The sequence below is a fragment of the Lepidothrix coronata genome, unplaced genomic scaffold (assembly GCF_001604755.1).
Source record: "Lepidothrix coronata isolate B3197 unplaced genomic scaffold, Lepidothrix_coronata-1.0 Scaffold6, whole genome shotgun sequence".
Taxonomy (NCBI): domain Eukaryota; kingdom Metazoa; phylum Chordata; class Aves; order Passeriformes; family Pipridae; genus Lepidothrix; species Lepidothrix coronata.
The window spans coordinates 5,110,647-5,128,049 of record NW_016690186.1 but is presented as its reverse complement, the minus strand read 5'-3'; the positions used below and the strand labels follow the sequence as shown (position 1 = coordinate 5,128,049).

The 17,403-nt window shown below is 39.9% G+C and overlaps 1 protein-coding gene across 1 annotated transcript in view; it reads right to left on the bottom strand.

Moving 5' to 3' along the window:
• TRAPPC8 (trafficking protein particle complex 8) overlaps positions 1-9,161 on the bottom strand; it is a 52,087-nt gene extending 42,926 nt beyond the window's left edge. The window contains exons 1-3 of the mRNA XM_017830836.1: positions 8,936-9,161; positions 3,173-3,367; positions 495-660 (exon numbers count right to left, since the gene is read on the bottom strand). Coding sequence (XP_017686325.1) covers positions 495-660; positions 3,173-3,367; positions 8,936-9,092 — 518 coding nt within the window. The 5' untranslated portion in view covers positions 9,093-9,161. The remainder of the gene's footprint in view (positions 1-494; positions 661-3,172; positions 3,368-8,935) is intronic.
• Positions 9,162-17,403: the final 8,242 nt, after the last annotated feature.

The window sequence follows — 17,403 nt, the reverse complement described above, 5'->3', positions numbered from 1 at the left end:
GCTCTTATAGACCACAACAGCCTCACTGTGAGCTAAGAGGCCAGTAATCAAATGGTTTGGTAGCAATAAGTCTTATAACTAGGTGAAAATGTATTAGAAAGCTTTTTTTGTTTTAAGAGTCATACTCCAGAAAGGATGTCAATATAGCAGAGGCACATGTGCTCTAAGTACAGTCAGCACTTGAGTTCCAATTCAAAAAGTGTTACTTTCCTCTGAGAAGGAAGTTCTGTAGAGAAGCATAAAGTACATTTGAAATACAGCACAATAACAGTATACAGTTCCATGGGATCAAACAATCCAGTACTTTTACAGCATGAGGTAAATTTCCCACCACCACTGTTAACGACTGCAAGGAAAGACTAAATGATTTTGATTAACAAGAGTAGAAATGTGACTAAAAGAAAATTAAAACAACTGTCACCAGAAATTTTTCATTTAGGGGGAAAAATGGAGGAACACACATCTACGCCAAGAAAAGGCTAAACAGTTATAGCAGATGGTAAGGAAAGGTGGATGGGGCACATGGAAAAGGAGTAAAGGGCAATCTGGCAAATCGGCACCAACCACAAAAAATACCTGAATAAAACGTGGATGTGTTCAGTTCCATCAGTGTCTCTTTCCAATTACTGTACCAAGGAACACTAGCTTTAACTGAGCGATCTGATAGAAAAAACATGATATTATTATACTAAAAAGGGTCAGGTGCAAACACACTATTGGCTTTTACACTCTGGTAGCGTGAAGTAGAAAAATCGATAGCATGCAGGCCCATCGGGGCACTGAAGACATTTGATTCTAGCTAACCTTAATCTTGAGTATTTCAGGCTCCTCAACATTTGACAGTGTACTTTCATGGAAATTAATATTAATTCCTAGTTCAGCCCCAATTCAAGGCTTGAACAAAAACGGAAATTCTATAATATAGCAAAGATTTAAGTTTTATCTTGATATTATTTCTATTTTTCTAGTTGGAAGATACTCTAAACCTAAGGCATTAACTTCTGAGATTTCTCAGCCTGTAGTACTCGTAGAAGTAATTGAATACATTAGCTGCTGAAAGTGGTTGCCCCAGCATTTTCCCTCCTCTCCATCATATTCCTGCATTGCTTCATGCCAGCATTAACATCATGCAGTCCTGAAAAAACATAGCCAGGGAACTGATCCAGCTGAAAAAAATGTTTTCTTCTCTGATATATTTTAAGTCTTTAGTGGAATCGTTTTTCCTCACTTTCTACATGCACAAGTACGTGGGAGAAGCAGGGGTGGCTGAACATAAGTAACCTTTCAGCATTCAACCAAGTCCATCAGTACAAGATTATGGAACTATGAGACTATTAAACAACAATTCTAACAAAGAAGGATTACAAACAATTAAATCAATACACCACAGCAGTTCCAGAACTTTTCTGAAGAGAGCAGGATCACGATCCCAGTGCCAGAAACAGTCATACCTCAGCTTCTTAAACATCTGTGTCTTTCTTCAAAGAAAACTGCACTTGATCATAATTTTAAAGATTAAGGAAATATTTAATATTGCTATCCTAGAAAACTAATGCACACACATCACCCCACCACTGCCAAGGAAAAAAAAAAAGAACAAATTAAAGAACTGATTAGACTATTCCACATTTCATGCCAAATAACTATGTTTTGGTTTCAGGAATGACTGCTTCCATTGGTTTCAACAAAACACTCTAAGAAAGTTGGAAAAAAACAGAAGTTCCTTAGTAAATACTTTTAGTTTTCTAAGCAGAAATGGAACCCTACTTGGCAAGCAAGGGTTGCCAAGTTCCTCACATTCTCCTGCAATGTAATGGGACACAAGTTTCTTCACCAAGAACGCTGCCAGTGCTTTGTGCTAAACTCCTAAAATGGGATACTACAAAGCTGTTACGTGATTTTGTCCTTCTGTATGATCTTAAACATCTTATACATCTCTCCTGCTGTCAAATAAGCATATAGTCAGTCTGAATGGAAATAAGAACCTAATCACTGAGACAGAAGACAGTCAAATATGACCATTTGTACATCTGACTCTCCAGGAGCAAACATGAAAAATAAACTACAAAGCATAGCTTAATATAGCCACTATTTTTTTCTCCTTTTTCCAGTACCTCACTTCTAAACTGAGATCATTAGAAATCTTCTGGAAAAGTCTATTCACTGAAATCATTCTGCTTTCTTTGGGTCTTCAAATCTCTAGAACTGAAGCAAACTTTTCATCAAAAAAACTTCACAGAAGAAGTCAATTCACCATTTGACAGATAAACAAGGGCACAGAAACTGAAACAAGTGTGCCATTTTTACATCCTCAGCAGAAGGAAGAAAAACCCTCATACATCAATGTACTACAACAACATCAGTTACTAATCCTCATGAGGTTGTTATCAGTCTCTTGCTATAGCAGAGACAAATTCTTCACTGCAGACTGAACTTTCAATACAATAAATTATGGATGTTTAAATAGGGCAATGCATACATGCTTTGAACTAAGTCTGTACTCAAAGGCTTTAACGGATTAGGGTCTTAATTGGGAGGAGTTTAATCTTCTCAGCTCCCAAGATCAGGTCTCATTTAGTATTATTCACAATACCTCATCACTTGGAGATCTGAAAAAAACCCCACATTTTTAGAATATTCTAGTCATTTTGACAGTGAAATATGAAGCACTGAGTTTCATGGGGAGAAAAAAAGCAAGACAAGGAATCATACACCTTTCCTCAAAATCTTTTTATGACAACTTTATGAACTCCATGTAATAAGTAAAAACAAAAATAGAAGAAGTCATGAAGATGTAAATTAGTACCAACATTATAAATAAGTGCTGATATTTATTCAGCCGAGTGTAACAAGTCTTGTTACAATCCATTTTGTAACCAGAAAATAAGACAACCAAAGCACGACTAATTTCTACTTGAAAATAATGATTTAACACAAGTTCAGGAGAATTACAACGCTAGGAAATACTAAAGTTATTATCTAAGTTCAACCACTCTTTTACCATCATATAAACCCAAAACTATTTGATAAATCTAAAGTTACAGTAAGAACAGTGACTCAAACCTGAGCATCTCTGAGTAATTTCAATACATGTCGTGAAGCTGAAATCAAGGTTAGAAACCTTACAGCAAATTCCAGTTCAAGTTACGAAAAATACAATATCATTACATACCACTAATGTTGAGATCATAATCTCCAGCTGTGATCACATTAGCTACCAGTCCTTCAGCAGGCTGACTGACAGACACAACATCATTCAGAAGTTTCCGAATGGCACCAGGCTGAGGTGGGTGAGTAACGATGTTGTTGACAGCAATCTTCAAATTTTTGATTATGTGAAGCTGATTATTAGGATCTCTCATGTGAACTAAAAAAGAAAAAGAAAAGGTTTTTTTGAGAAGTATAACATAACAGACAGTTAAAATAGTTGTCATGCATTAGTCTTTTTACAACACAGTTTTCCCTTAAAGATTACTTCACTAAACTTCTCCATCACCAATTTTAGATCAATCCATAATACATGACTATCAAAAATGAAGTGGGGGAAGGTAGTAACAGCAAATTAGTTCATGTTCAACATTAGGCTTCTCTAGGTAAACTGATTAAAACATAGCATAGGATTTTAGCTTGTAAGAATATCCACTACAACTAACAAAGCACTCAAAGTGCACACCCTACACTGCTGCATGCCCTTCTATGTGGAGCATACTGAACTTTCACAGAAAGCTTATAGGAACCACATATGGATTTCACACATCTCACGTTTTGAGGAATCACCAGTTTCCAAGAAAACCCCAGTACACAATAAATAGCATTTAAGAAACCTGACAGGGATAGCATACATTCTTTCATCCAAAATGAACATATCCTATGAAGACAGGCTGAGAGAGTTGGGATTGTTCCTCCTGGAGAAAGAAGAGGTTCCAGGGAGACCTCATAGAAGCTTTACAGTTCCTAAATGCGACTGGCAAGAGAGCTGGAGAGGTAAGCAGGCATTTAGTAACAAGACAAGGGGGAACAGCTTAAAAATGCAAGAGGGTTGGTTTAGATCAGATATTGGGAAGAAACTCTTTACTCTGAGGGTGGTGAGGCACTGGAACAGGTTGCCCAGAGAAGCTGTCAAAGCCACATCCCTGAAGTGTTCAAAGCCAGGCTGGGTAGGGCTTTGAGCAATCTGGTCTAGAGTCTGTCTGTGGCAGAGGGGTTGGCCCATTGCAGGGGGTTTGGAACTAGATGTTCTTTAAGGTTCCTTTAAACCACTCTATGCTTTTTAATACTACAACTTCCTTTTTAGATTCTTTGTGAAACTTGCTCCTTCAAGCCATCTGTTTTTAAAAAAGTATTCATGACATTTTCAACACTCATTACAATTCTGGGCCTGCTCCGATTTTTCATGTAATTTTCCCCTATTTCAAACCACAACCACCACCAATCAAGCCAGTTTTGTAAGTTCAGGCAGGACACACTGACTATGGCTGCCTAAGCCAACTGGTGCTACCACATGCCCCACAGTACAGCCCTCAACTAACTCTTCTGTATTTTATTTTCACAAATCCCTGTACAGTATATAAAAGGCAGTGCACATAAAGGGAAAATTCTCATACTTCTCATCTTTCAACTGATCATACAATTCATACCATGAAAGTCTGAAACTGAGTCTTCAATCCCCTCCAGCCTGGAGAGCATATCACACCATTTCCACAAGCATTTTCAAAAGTAAAAACTAAGCAGCCCAAGCCAAATCACACAACATGTGTTTACAATCCATCGTAAGTGTTAAAGCAGATTTCTAGCGCAGTTGAAATCTTAACTAGCATAGTTCTCCCCTCCTCAATCACATATGCACTCCCAACCTTTACTCAGCACTGAAACTCATGGGAAAACACAGTAAAGCAGTTTAGAAAATTGGTCCTACCCAAGAAACCTAATAATTTGTGGTTTTTTTCAACTCTAAGTTTCAGGCTACATATCAACACAGGGGAGGGCAATTGTGCTGTCTAAACTTAATTTGTCCAGTTCAGCATTTCTAACAGAAAGCTGAAAGAGTTGTTTTGGGTTGGGTTTTTTTCATCTTATCACATAGGTAAATTATCAACCCTTCTGCCACATAATTACTGAAAATATCAAAAGTAAAGGAAGTGGGAGAGACAACCATGAAACTAGTTTGCCTTCACCAGTGAAGCTGTAACACTGCAACTCATCCTTGGTGCCTATCCTAAAATATAACAGCTATAATAATGAAGAGCAAACACATTTCCATACAGAACACAGATGACATTTCTGGCATATGTGCAATGCTAAGGACTGAAATAACAGACAAAGCTGGAACCCCATAAAGCACTTGTCTTAATGCACAATAAAAAAAAATTCTAGTGTTATACATTTCTTTGAAGTGTTTAGGAGAACTTTTCAGAAAGTACTTTACCAGAAGTGCAAGTAGTCACATATAATATTAGAACAGTATCTTTCTCAACAGAAGTTGAAAATCGCCAGATGCTGACTAAAATACTCACAAACAAGGAACTCCTAACATCAAACTAAGCTCAAAAAAACACAGCATACCCATTAAATCTCCTTCATCACTTACTAGTTGAAGTGTACACTGTAATTCTCCCTCCCACCAAGACAGCATTAGTTCATATAGTATTTTTAAAGACTCTTAAAAACAGGATGCTATTCTAAAGAAAACCTACCTATACAATATTATATTCATTAAATTAGGCATCAATTGTTATAACAAATGCAATAGTTAAGAAAGACTGCCACTTTGAGAATAAATATGTAGGTATAAAATCCTCAATATACTTTTATTTCCTTTATCAAAAGAAATTGAAAGTTTGGGGAGGGTTTTGGGTTTACTTTCCTCTAAAGTCAAAACTCACCAGAACTGCAAAGCTGTTCCTCTCACTTTTTTAACCATTTCAATAACAAAAAGCAACTTACCTATAGAAGTCAAGAAGGTAAAAATTATAGGACAGACCATTCTGAATCTGTGCTCAGCATTTCCTACCATCACAATTTGCTATATTGCAAGGGTGTTTTCAGCTACACCAACATCAGCAAGTCACTGACAGGCCAAAGTTGATGAGTAGATTAAATAATGATTAGTGCAGAGGGCAGCCCCCTAGATCTACACTATGTATCTTTGTGGGGTTCTACTTGAAATTAGATATAATCTGGCCTCCTTGGATTGAGCAACCTCAAGCAGTGTGTGGTTTTACACTACTTGAAGAATAAAGCAGCATTTTTGGCCTTCCCATCTCTGTTAACACATATAGGATGACTGATATATGCAGAGTAGACAGCTCAGCTTAGTTCCTGTGTATCAAAACTGTTCTGCACATAAATCAGGAGATTAATTTCATAACTGCATAAGCAAGAACGCTGATGAGCATGCAGCCTTCAACAGGTTCATAAACCATGTAAATCCTAAATTTCAGACAAAAATACCTATTATGACAGGACTCTAAAAATGCAGTAGCAAACCCGTGGCTGAGCTTATCAAATTATAGAAGAGTTCAGGAAGCAATGCATGTACTTTAAAGTTTTGCACAAATACAAGGGACAGCTTAATGCTAAAAGAGAAGAAATGTTAATAAACCCAATTTTATGTTACAAATTCAATGAAATAGCTACTAAGTAAAGATGAGAGTATTACTTTAAACAGGACAGCATTTCACACTCCCTCAGGAAAACACAGAAATGCTTACAAATTAAGATGCCAAAACAGAATCACAGAATAGTCAGGGTTGGAAGGGAACCCTGGAGATCATCCTGTCCCGCCCCCCTGCCAAGGCAGGGTCACCTGGAGCAGGTGATACAGGAACACATCCAGATAGGTTTTGAATGTCTCCAGAGAGGGAGACTCCATGACCTCCCTGGGCAGCCGCTTCCAGTGCTCTGCCACCCTCAATGTAAAGTTCTTCCTCATGCTGAGGTGGAACTTCTTGTGTTTTAGTTTATGGCTACCACTCCTCACAGAACAGTTATCATAATAATATCACAATCATATATGATGATGATAATAACAATCATATGCAGTGAAACACACAGTTGTGGAGGCATGGCATGTACACACATTCTGCTGAACCATGAGCAGATCATTAATCATGCCTCTCTTCCTCTGAATTTGACATGAAAACCACCATGGAAAAATTTTACCGCTGATTTTGGTCAAACCTATTAAAGTAGAGAAATTTAAAAACTTATCCTATGTTTTCAGTGTTGTGCACTTGGTGCAGTTAACAGTGTCACTATGCAACAGTGTTTGTGCAGATTCCAACAAGCATGTTCCCCTGTCATAGACTTCCACCAATTCTGGAGCTTGAGAAATCACTTACCATTGCACAAACTCATTAGAAATTTTACTCTACCAAACTACTTTCTGCCTAAAGAAAATACCTACTACGGCTTTCCTTACCCTCATGCATGCTGGCTTCCACCACAACAAGTTACAGACAGCATGCAGTAACATGTTTTTCATGAAGCCAGAAGAGGAAGTCACAAAGAAGAAGAACTGGAGTCAGGCCTGTGGCCTGTTCAATTCGAATACACAAAGTAGTGCAGCAACAAAACCCTCTGTCCCAAGCTTTACCCAGGTAAACTGAGGATGACTGAGGTTTTCCAGCTCCTTAACTGTCAAAACAACTGGAACAAAAACAGTTGCAACTAAGCAACACAAGAATTAAGTGTTTTTCAAAGTGAATGCTTCATTTTCAATAGTCTGCCTGGTTTGGTTTGCTAGATGCATTTTGAGAGCCTTTCACCAAAGAATCTAAAGAGATAATTAACTTGAGAACTCTAAGGATGCAAGCGTCTGCATTTATTATTTTTATCTCTGCTGCATTTTCACATAGCTCATGAGTGTTGCTAAAAAAATGAAAAACATTTATAAACAAATCTTAATAGGTTACTAAGACTAAGCACAGAATTAACAGATTTTTAACACAGAGTAGCTTTTAAGTTGATATCTTTTTTTTTAAAGAGAAATGCAAAAATCTAACTCAAGAGACAATACTTAAGTTCCATTTTCTTGCATTGTTTCTTCAGCAAACAACATGCAGAGGCTGAAGTCTGAGATACCAAATCTGACAAATGTCACTGCATTACTATCCTGACAAAGAGTTCTATTCAAATTGCTGTCCTGCATACTATTTTGACGAGCAAAAGCTTGAAACACATAGGTAAGTTAAATTAAAAAAAAATAAAACAAACAATTCCAGATAGTAAGTTAAAGCATTAGAGCACTCTAGGGTTTCCCTCCAGTGGTCAGTTTCCAGTTCTGCCAGACTTCACGTGGTCATTTCAAGGCTGCCACATGACCAGCTCAACTCCCACCTTCTCTTTGCACAGGTCTTACTCAGAGAAACGCCACCCAAAAAAAAGCATATAGAATAAATCTACAGGTGAGAGAAAGACTGAAATGACAACGTTTCTGAACGACTGACCACACTTTTAACAACTAGGTATCAGAAGTGTGAAACCCAGTAAGATCCATAGTAAAAGTCGTGTACAAATACCAGCCAGGTAACAGCAAAGTGGTTTCAATGAAAGACAAAAATTCGTCTGGAAGAGCTGGATTTACAGACACCTTCCTCTTCCGCCGTCTGATGCCTCCAGGAGAAGCCCACCTTCCCAGGCTGCGCAGACTGAATGAAACTAAGCGGTCTTAAGAGCTGTCACCTGCGGCAACCCTGGCAAACGCAAAGCCTGTCCCAGCTCCAGGTGACACCCGGCCGGCCGGCCGCCGCCAGGGGCCCCGGGAAGGGTGTCTCCTCCCGGGGAAGGGGTGTCTCACTCCCCGGGGAAGGGGGATCTCGCCCCGGCGGGGACAGCCCCGGCGGGACCCCCCGGAGGCCGCGGGCGGAAGGGAGGAAGGGAGAGGCGCCGCCTCCCCCGCCCCGTGTAAACAACCCGCTCCGCTCCCGGCACCGACCTTCCGAGGTGAGGCGGCAGAAGGGCCTCACCAGCTCGGCGAAGCTGAGGTTGTTCCTGCGGGTGAGCCGCTCTGCCTCCTCGCTGCACAGCGCGGCCACCAAGGGCACGAACGAGTCCTGGATGAACTCCTGCACCGACTGCACGCACTGGGCCATCGCCGCCGCCCGGGGCCGCCCGAGACGGCCCCGCCACCTTTCTGCTCGTTTCTCCGGCTGCCCTCCCCGCTTCCCGCGGCGCTGCCTGTGCGCGGGTCCCGCCCCGGCCCCGCTCAGCGCCCGCCGAGCGCCGCCATGTTGCGCCTCGGCCGAGCCCCTCGGGGAGCGCCCGCTCCCGGCGGCCCCCGCGCCCGCTCATGTGATTGGCCGAAGGGGCGGGGCCGGGCCGAGCCGGGGGAGGCGACGGTGGCCGAGCTGGGGGGGGGTGATCTCCCTCTCCCCCTCGCGCAGGGACTTGGTGCGGTCCGACGTGGGGAGGTGGGGGGGGCGGGCGAGGGGCCCTGGGATGTCCCGGGGGTATCCCTGGAGCCGGGAAGCTGGTTTGGCACCCCCGAACCTCCCCTCATAAAAAAAGTTCTGTCGGTTTTATTAAAAAAAACCCAAAAACACAAAAGCCCAAAACAAAAAACCTCCAAAAACAACAACAAAAGCGCCAAAGAAATCACCCCAAAACAAAAACAAAACAAAACCAACACGAAAAAAAGCGCCAAAAAATGAGATCAAAATTAAAAAAAAAACAAAACCAAAGCAGTTTTAAAAAAGCACCAAAATAACCCTAAAACAAAAGAAAAAAAAACAACCCCACACAAATAAAACCACACCCATAAACCCCCTGGATGGTTAGCTATAAACTAAAACACAAGGAGTTTCACCTCGACATGAGGAAGAACTTCTTTTCATTGAGGGTAGCAGAGCACTGGAAGCAGCTGCCCAGGGAGGTCATGGAGTCTCCCTCTCTGGAGACATTCAAAACCCACTTGGATGTGTCCCTGTGTCACCTGCTCAAGGAGACGGTGCCCTGGCAGAGGGGTTGGACTGGATGATCTCCAGAGGTGCCTTCCAACTCACAATTCTGTGACCCACTGATTCTGTTAAAAAGTAGAGTTGTTTGGGTGTTCTCTGGCAGATCTGTCAGTGCTCAGTTGTATGCATGACATTCAAATGGGGCAAAATAGCTTCATTTTTTGAGATTAGCCCACTAAGGCATGATATCATACAAAGTCCTTTCGCATTCATCGCTTAGGGAAGTGACATAGAAGGAAGGCGACAACGTACTCTTTATGTACAACCAATTTCTATGGTAAATCTTCATGTATAAGAAAGAACCTTTTTAAAAAAAAGCAAAAGAAAGATGAGGGTTTTTTTCCAAGTTGATATCACAGAATTAATAGATCCTGATTGAAAGCCAAATAAAACTTGGGGAAAATAATATCTAATTGTCTTCCCTTACAAAGTCAGTAATTTGGTAATGAGTGTTAACTTATTCATCTACATCAATTGGGTCAGCAACTTCCTTTCTGAATGAAAAATTAGTTGTTATGTAGACAGTAAGAAAAAAAATAATAAGCCATGCAAGTTGATGTTTTTCATTATTGCGTCCTGGAAATGTTATCTAAAAGCTACTAAATATTGCAGGAAAAAATATTTTGGCTTTGATAGATTATTAGAACAAGGTGAAGGCCATCATTCCACAAATATTTATGGTTTATCCACATTTGGAAATTCCCCAGAGCTATTCCAAAATAATGTTTTCAAGGATACTTTAAAGTAGGACCTCCACACGGACGTTTTGGAAAAATTGTGCTTCTCCCCCATTTCTCTTAATCCATTACTTCAGAGTTACATCTGGTAGACTGAAGTGGATCAGAAGTCCGATCCTGTTCACACACGACTGAGATTAAAAATTATTTTAAAATTCTGACCATCATCATGTCCTTCTGGCAGAGATTCAATTTTTGATTCAAATTTCCAGCAGAGTCTCAAATTTAATGTGGCTATTATCAATCTTCAATAGCCATTACAGAATGACAAGTCATTCTTTTTTTTTTTTTGCGATTGTGTTGGGGTTATTTTGTTAGAGCAGCTCTGCATTCAAAACCTACATTTGCGCTTAAAATTTATTCTCTGTATACAAAAATATGTACACATTTTCTTTTTACCCAGTATTAGGAATTTTGTGCTTAGAATTCTTTCTCTCATGGCAATCTCTCCCAGTTTGACACTGTCCAAAGGACTGGCTCTGTCACACTCGTTTCATGCAGCTCTGCCGTCTCATGGGCTGCTCTCCTGAGACAAGGGCGTAGAATCACAGAATCACAGAATCATTTAGGTTGGAAAAGACCTCTGAGTTCATCGAGTCCAACCCTTGACAGAACACCACCATGTCAGCCCCACGACAGCACTAAGTGCCATGTCCAGTCTTTTCTTGAACACCTCCTGGGATTGTGACTGAGAACTTCTGATGCAGCCTCGGACTTGCCTGGTGTACTAAGGAGGGATGAACAACCCCATCTTCAATGCACACATTGAAGATCTGTTGTTTCCTAGATCTGTTCGTAAAAAATGGTGCAGTCAATTAGGATTCAAATAATATTATCTTTATTTACAAGGCAGAAGGCACATTGGAAGGAATATAATATATCATTGCTAATGACTTGTAGCATCCTAAGTCTGGCAATTTGGGCACAAAATTTTGCTTCCACATTCTGACAGTGTACAAATAGATAGGATAGATAGTGGACAGAAGTACAAAGGAATAATACAATATCATAAATCCATGCTTTAACCATCCAAATTACTTAACTGAAAATGCTTCTTATTACAGAGAAAGCTACAGATCAAAGGAAACAGCAGGTGAACAGAAGTGAGTGTGTGTAGAATGAGACAGGGTAGGGGAGGCCTAGTCTGACTGAACACAAAAAGAGAACAAATAGTAAGAAAGTGTCATGAATAAATCAGAACATAAACATCACTGAGACAGAAAAATACATCCACTGTTTCAATTGTAATAAACCCCAGAACATTACTGTAAAATTTTGAGTTGTAACTTCTCAGCCTCTACCCTTTGCTGATTCCTTGCTGCTGCCAGTAGTGCTTTGTTACTCCCTTGGGCTAGAAGCTTCCTGAACTTTTAAGTTTTTGTGATTGATTCCTTTACATAGATATTTCCGCTGAATGCAGCTACTGTTGAGGAAGTTTAGTTGCAACTAGTTTTTTCATCTGTTAATAAAATAATATTTGTATTACTGTGTAGGTTTAAACCCGGAAAAAATAATATAGAATTGCAAGTGCTGCAAGCTGAATTGAATTCACTGCCTTGCTTTGCAGTTATTTGAATATGGAATGTGTTTGTTTCCCTGTGGTAGTTACAGGTTAAACTACATCCTTGAAAGTTTACATCATGAACTCCCAGCTCCTTGCAAACTTCAAGTGTACATTTGAGTTTATGCTCAGTTCAAATTTTTTGTAGTGTTACAGAAGTGATGTTTTTCACAGCAATTCACTGCAGCATAACTTGAAATGAAAGTTTAAGATTAGGCTAAAATCACACAAGAAGCTACATATTGAGAGGTGGAGATTGTTGTTTGAGGTTTTTTTTAATAAAGTGCAGCAATAGACAAATAGTTCCAATTTAAATATCCGTGTAGATTTACAGCCAGTTAGCTGTTATGTGGTAACTCCTCAAGCTTAATCTGAGTCCCTGATTTCTCAACTTTTTGATTTGCTTATGGCCTTCACAAGCCTTCTGGACAATGTGGTTGTCTGTGTCAGCAGTTCTGCACCAGCAGCACTGGTACAGAAGATGAATTGCTTCCAGAGTGAGGCTGTGGTGTCTGAGGCTTTGGTCCCTGCAGTCTGCCCTGCATGAGTTTCACTGCATTCCATAGATCAGGAAAAGCTCTTTAAATGCCCCTCTGCAGCTTGCAAGACTAAGAAAAACAACACACAAGGACAGAAGAAAGAGCAACTCATCAAGAGCTGAATCAACACGTTTTCCCAGAAGACAAGGAAAAATAACCATTCTGAAGGAAAATTTTAGACAGCAAGGCAGTAAGAACTGTTCCAGGGGCCTCAAGTGTATACCAAGCCCATATGTACCAAGGCCAAGGTGCCTGGAACACAGTCCAGTCCCTCTGACTCACAGACACACTGGCTGAAGCAGAAGGTCAGATCTGAAGCTGCAAGGGTTAAATGGAAAGGTTTTCCCAGCCATGCCTCAGGGTGGGTCATAGAGAGGAGTGGTGGCAGCAGGGGGTCAATCTCCAGCTCTTATGAATCAATGGTACACTCTCCTTGACAACTCTGGATCCCAACTGCCCTTGATGGATGTGGAATGAGAACGGGTGGTCATGCAGTTCTTCCAGGGATGATAATGCAGCTCTTCCAGTGAACAACTCCTGTACCTAGAGAGAGCTAGGAAGAACTCATAGCTCCTGAGGATCCTGCTCTGGCTGGGATTTCTGAGGTAGTTGTTCTCTATAACCTCTCTTTTGTTCCCCTTAGAACCAGTCATCTGCCCCTCCCCTGACTCAATCTAGGATTAACAGCGATCTTCTATTCTTTGGTGGTATTGCCTCAAGGCTATTAAATCACCATCCTCTTTTTATTAACAGATGTAAATCTAAGAAAACTCCATAAGAATCAGTGTTTTTCATATAATTATGGGGCTTGTACATAACAAAAGAGAGAGAAAAGTAGAAAAAAAGAAGAAATTAAGGAAAGCAAGTGGATTCCAAACTCAGAAACACAGACTTTGGCTCCATTCACCACAAAACTTTGGGACACATATAAATCTTCCCAGTAACCTTGTAAGAAAAATTAAGTTCTTGTACTCACTCACACACACTCACTCTCATACTTCCCTTTTCCTAGTAATCTGAGAGACTTCTACCTTAAATAAGTCATCCCTGCTGCCCATTTCTTTTAAAGTGTAGTTGGATAATCTTCCTGATTCTGGGCGACCCTTTGTCAGGGAAATTCCTGGGGATGTTCCCCCCCCATTGCTGAAACTTCGTCGCTAAATTAACAAAGGACTGCCTAACAAACTGATTCTTCATGCGTAAGCAAAATTTGAACTAATGTCCCCAAACTAGTTTCATTTTTGCAGACTTTGTCACATGCAAAAGCCCTACACAAAACGTGGCCCTATATCAAGGTGTATACTGGAGTATTTATGACTTAGTATGTGTATATAGTACACAGCTTTGATTTGTAGGTGATCAAAAGCAAGTTGGTACGTCTCAGGTGGATGGGAGGCAAGCATTGGTTACAGTATACATATGCAGAAATGTAGACAAATAACTGAAAGTACAAATTAAAACTGATTAATTAAATCCAGTTCCTTAGATTTCACCCTGATTTCACTGAGCTTAGCTGTCAGAGTGTTGTTAAATTTAAGCAATACAAAGAAAAAAAATCATCGGAGCAATAATTAGAGAAATGTAGAGACAGCTGGAGATGTAAAAATGCATTGTCAAAGGAATATGTGATTTCAGAACTTTTCGTGAGGTAACCATGAACATACTACATCTGTTCACCTGAGGTGAATTCACACAAAAAGTCTCTAAATTAATGGGGGAAAAAAACCCCACTTTTTTATACCATGTTATATTAAAACACTAAATAAATCCTGACCCTAAGCTACCTTTTTAGTTTACTTTGAAAGCAAATTTACAGTAAATTTGACCATACCATGCCATGTATGAAAACCAGCCTTCCTACAAGGCATTGTATGGCAATTTTTGGGCACGCTTCAGCAGCAGCAGCAGCAGCAGCAGCAGCAGCAGCAGCAGCAGCAGCAGCAGCATGACAATGGGGCAGGAGATGGGGCTCACGCCAAGGCAAGCCTGTTGCCTGTGAAAGCTGCCACTGCCAGCTGGGACCGATGCCCCCCACCACCCTAGGCCTCCACTGGCATGGGCGGCAGCAGAGCAGAACTGAGACACTGTCATGTCCTGGAGTTACTTTTAAGGCAGTGGGGTTTTGCTGTGGAGGCAGTATTTCTAACGTTTGGATCTTTGTTACTCATCCCCCCAGAGAAGCTACAAATTTTTACATTTTACATTACCTGTGCAAGCCGTGTTGTTAAAAAAACTGAGATACTGAATTTACAATTTGTTGCCATTCATTTATATATATTTCTTTTTTTTTTTAAAGTCAAATAGCAATGCACTTAATGCAGAGAGACTTGCTAAGACATCTTAATACTAAATTTTTCTTGTCTTTTTTCTTAAAAGGGAGTCATGGCACATTATTGCTGTATTCAACTGGATTTTCTCTTTTGCTTTTCAACATATTTAAGTAATTAGGAGATAGAAGGAGAATATGAAAATAAGCCAAACAGTAGATTTTCACTTAGAAATCAGTATTTTCCTGGCTCACAGAGAGTATTTTTTCCGAGGTTTTTAGTTATGTAAATAAAGTGCTACATAGTACAAGGTCATACAATAATAATAAAATGCCTTGAGATGATAACATCAGAGTTTTCCATTGTTCACCAGATATTACTCCAGGGAATAAAATCAATTTGAGATTTCCTGTCTTTCCTATGATTAGAATTGCCTCTCTGTCTTTCCACGAACATACTTCTTTTACCATATTTAAGAGAGTAAACAAATAAAAAAAAGTCTAAATAAACTTTTCTTTGTAATTTAAAGAAATTTAGTCTTTGAACCACCAGTTCAGATTTTCACTGCAAAAGGTATTTCAAAGCATTAGAAACAACTAAGTAGCCATGAAAAGGTGATTTTGAGCTTGCTAGAATTTAAAAGTCACAATAGTCAGCAGATGAAATTAATCTATCACACCACAGGCTGATTGAATAGGAAGAAATTTTTTCAACTGCCTTTATTGTATGCTTAAAGTGTGAGAAGTAATGTTTCCAAACGAACAATTTGTTATTTGGGTTCTAATTAATAGATTTCACTGTATTCCTAGAAAGTGCCTTGTTTAGACTCTCTGTGACTGTAAATTACCACTTTTGGCCAAAAAAAATAAAACTGAAGAGCAGGAGAAAAGCAAAAGAGAAATCCTACTCAAGAGATTTTTTTTTCTTTTTTTTACTGTTGGTACAATCAAAAATTCTCTTGGGAAAGGTTCAAGTTACATATTTCTTTTATTGTGTGCCAGTAGAGTTTAGGGAAAGATGAAACTGTCCAAAACGCATGTAAAATCTATGAGGTTTACTCTGTTTAATAAATCTTTCAACCTTAGTGCTCGCTGAATAAAATCAGCAATAAAAATAACTACTGGGTGTTTCTGTTTATCTTAGGAGCCATCATGTGGATGTCTACTTAGGGAATAGTTTCACAAGAAATTGAAGACAATTTAAGTCTCATTTACTGACCAAAAAAAAGAAAAGGCAAGCAGTTCCACCCTCCTCAATTGCTCTTCACTTGGTACCTTCATAAGTCTTTCCCAAGTGGTTCAATAATAACCTGGAGCAAAGAACTAACACAGCTGAAAATTATCCCTATTTTTAAAAAGTGGTCCAGTTTGCTTGGCCAAAGCTGCACAAACAGGAGAAAGGGGCCATGGCAGGAGATGACATCAGTCCTTTCAAAAGAAGCCTGGGCTGTGAGTGACCTCAGCTGTCTGCAAAACACCCTGGAGGTGATGAAACATTCCTTAGACAGCATGAACCGGATCTGCAGAGGCAATACATGGGATATAACTTTGGTGCTGTTTTGGTTTGGATGAGAAGCCTGCTTGCTCACTGCACTTTGTGTTCATATGAAGGGATGGGTTTAGAAGTAACTGAAAGAGAAAATGCTTTGCATGGACACAGCTGCTGCACTCAAACTGCTTATGGGTGTCCAGTCCACAAGATGAAAAGCATCAGCTGTCCCAGTCTACAAAATAAGGTCCTTTCGGGGCACACTACCTGCTAATGTAGACATAGCCACATGTTACCTTCTCTCAGCTCCATTTCAGGGGTAACTTCAATCATCTGCTAGTGTCTGCATTGAAAGCACCAGAGCTGCTTCCTCAGTAATGGTAAGGAAAAGGGCTGACAACAGGGAAACAAAGAACATGTAATTTTGTTTATCGAGATCTATTATTCTGCATTAAGTCTTCTGGCTCAATGTAAGAAATACTACTTTTAGTCTACAATATTATTCAACTTCTCAATTGCTGCATTATCATTTGAAGCATAAAGGAACTAATTCTGATCTGAATTATACCAGGAGTCACCAGATTTATACCAGATTTAGTGGGCAAGACATGATTGTTCCTATATTTTTTGTAGGGATATAGTCCTCAACTTGGGAAAAGATTGGGGTCAAAGGGAAGACAGAATCAGAACTCTCCACTTCAGCAGCTTCCAGACAGCACAGTGCCAACACATGAAAGAACTATCCTCCCTACTAGAAACTAGAATTGAAAAGATAATTATATTTTTGCTTGTTTGGGAAAGAAGGGAAATGGAGGAAGGAAAGGAGTGTGATAGACTGAGTATGACAGTGCCGGC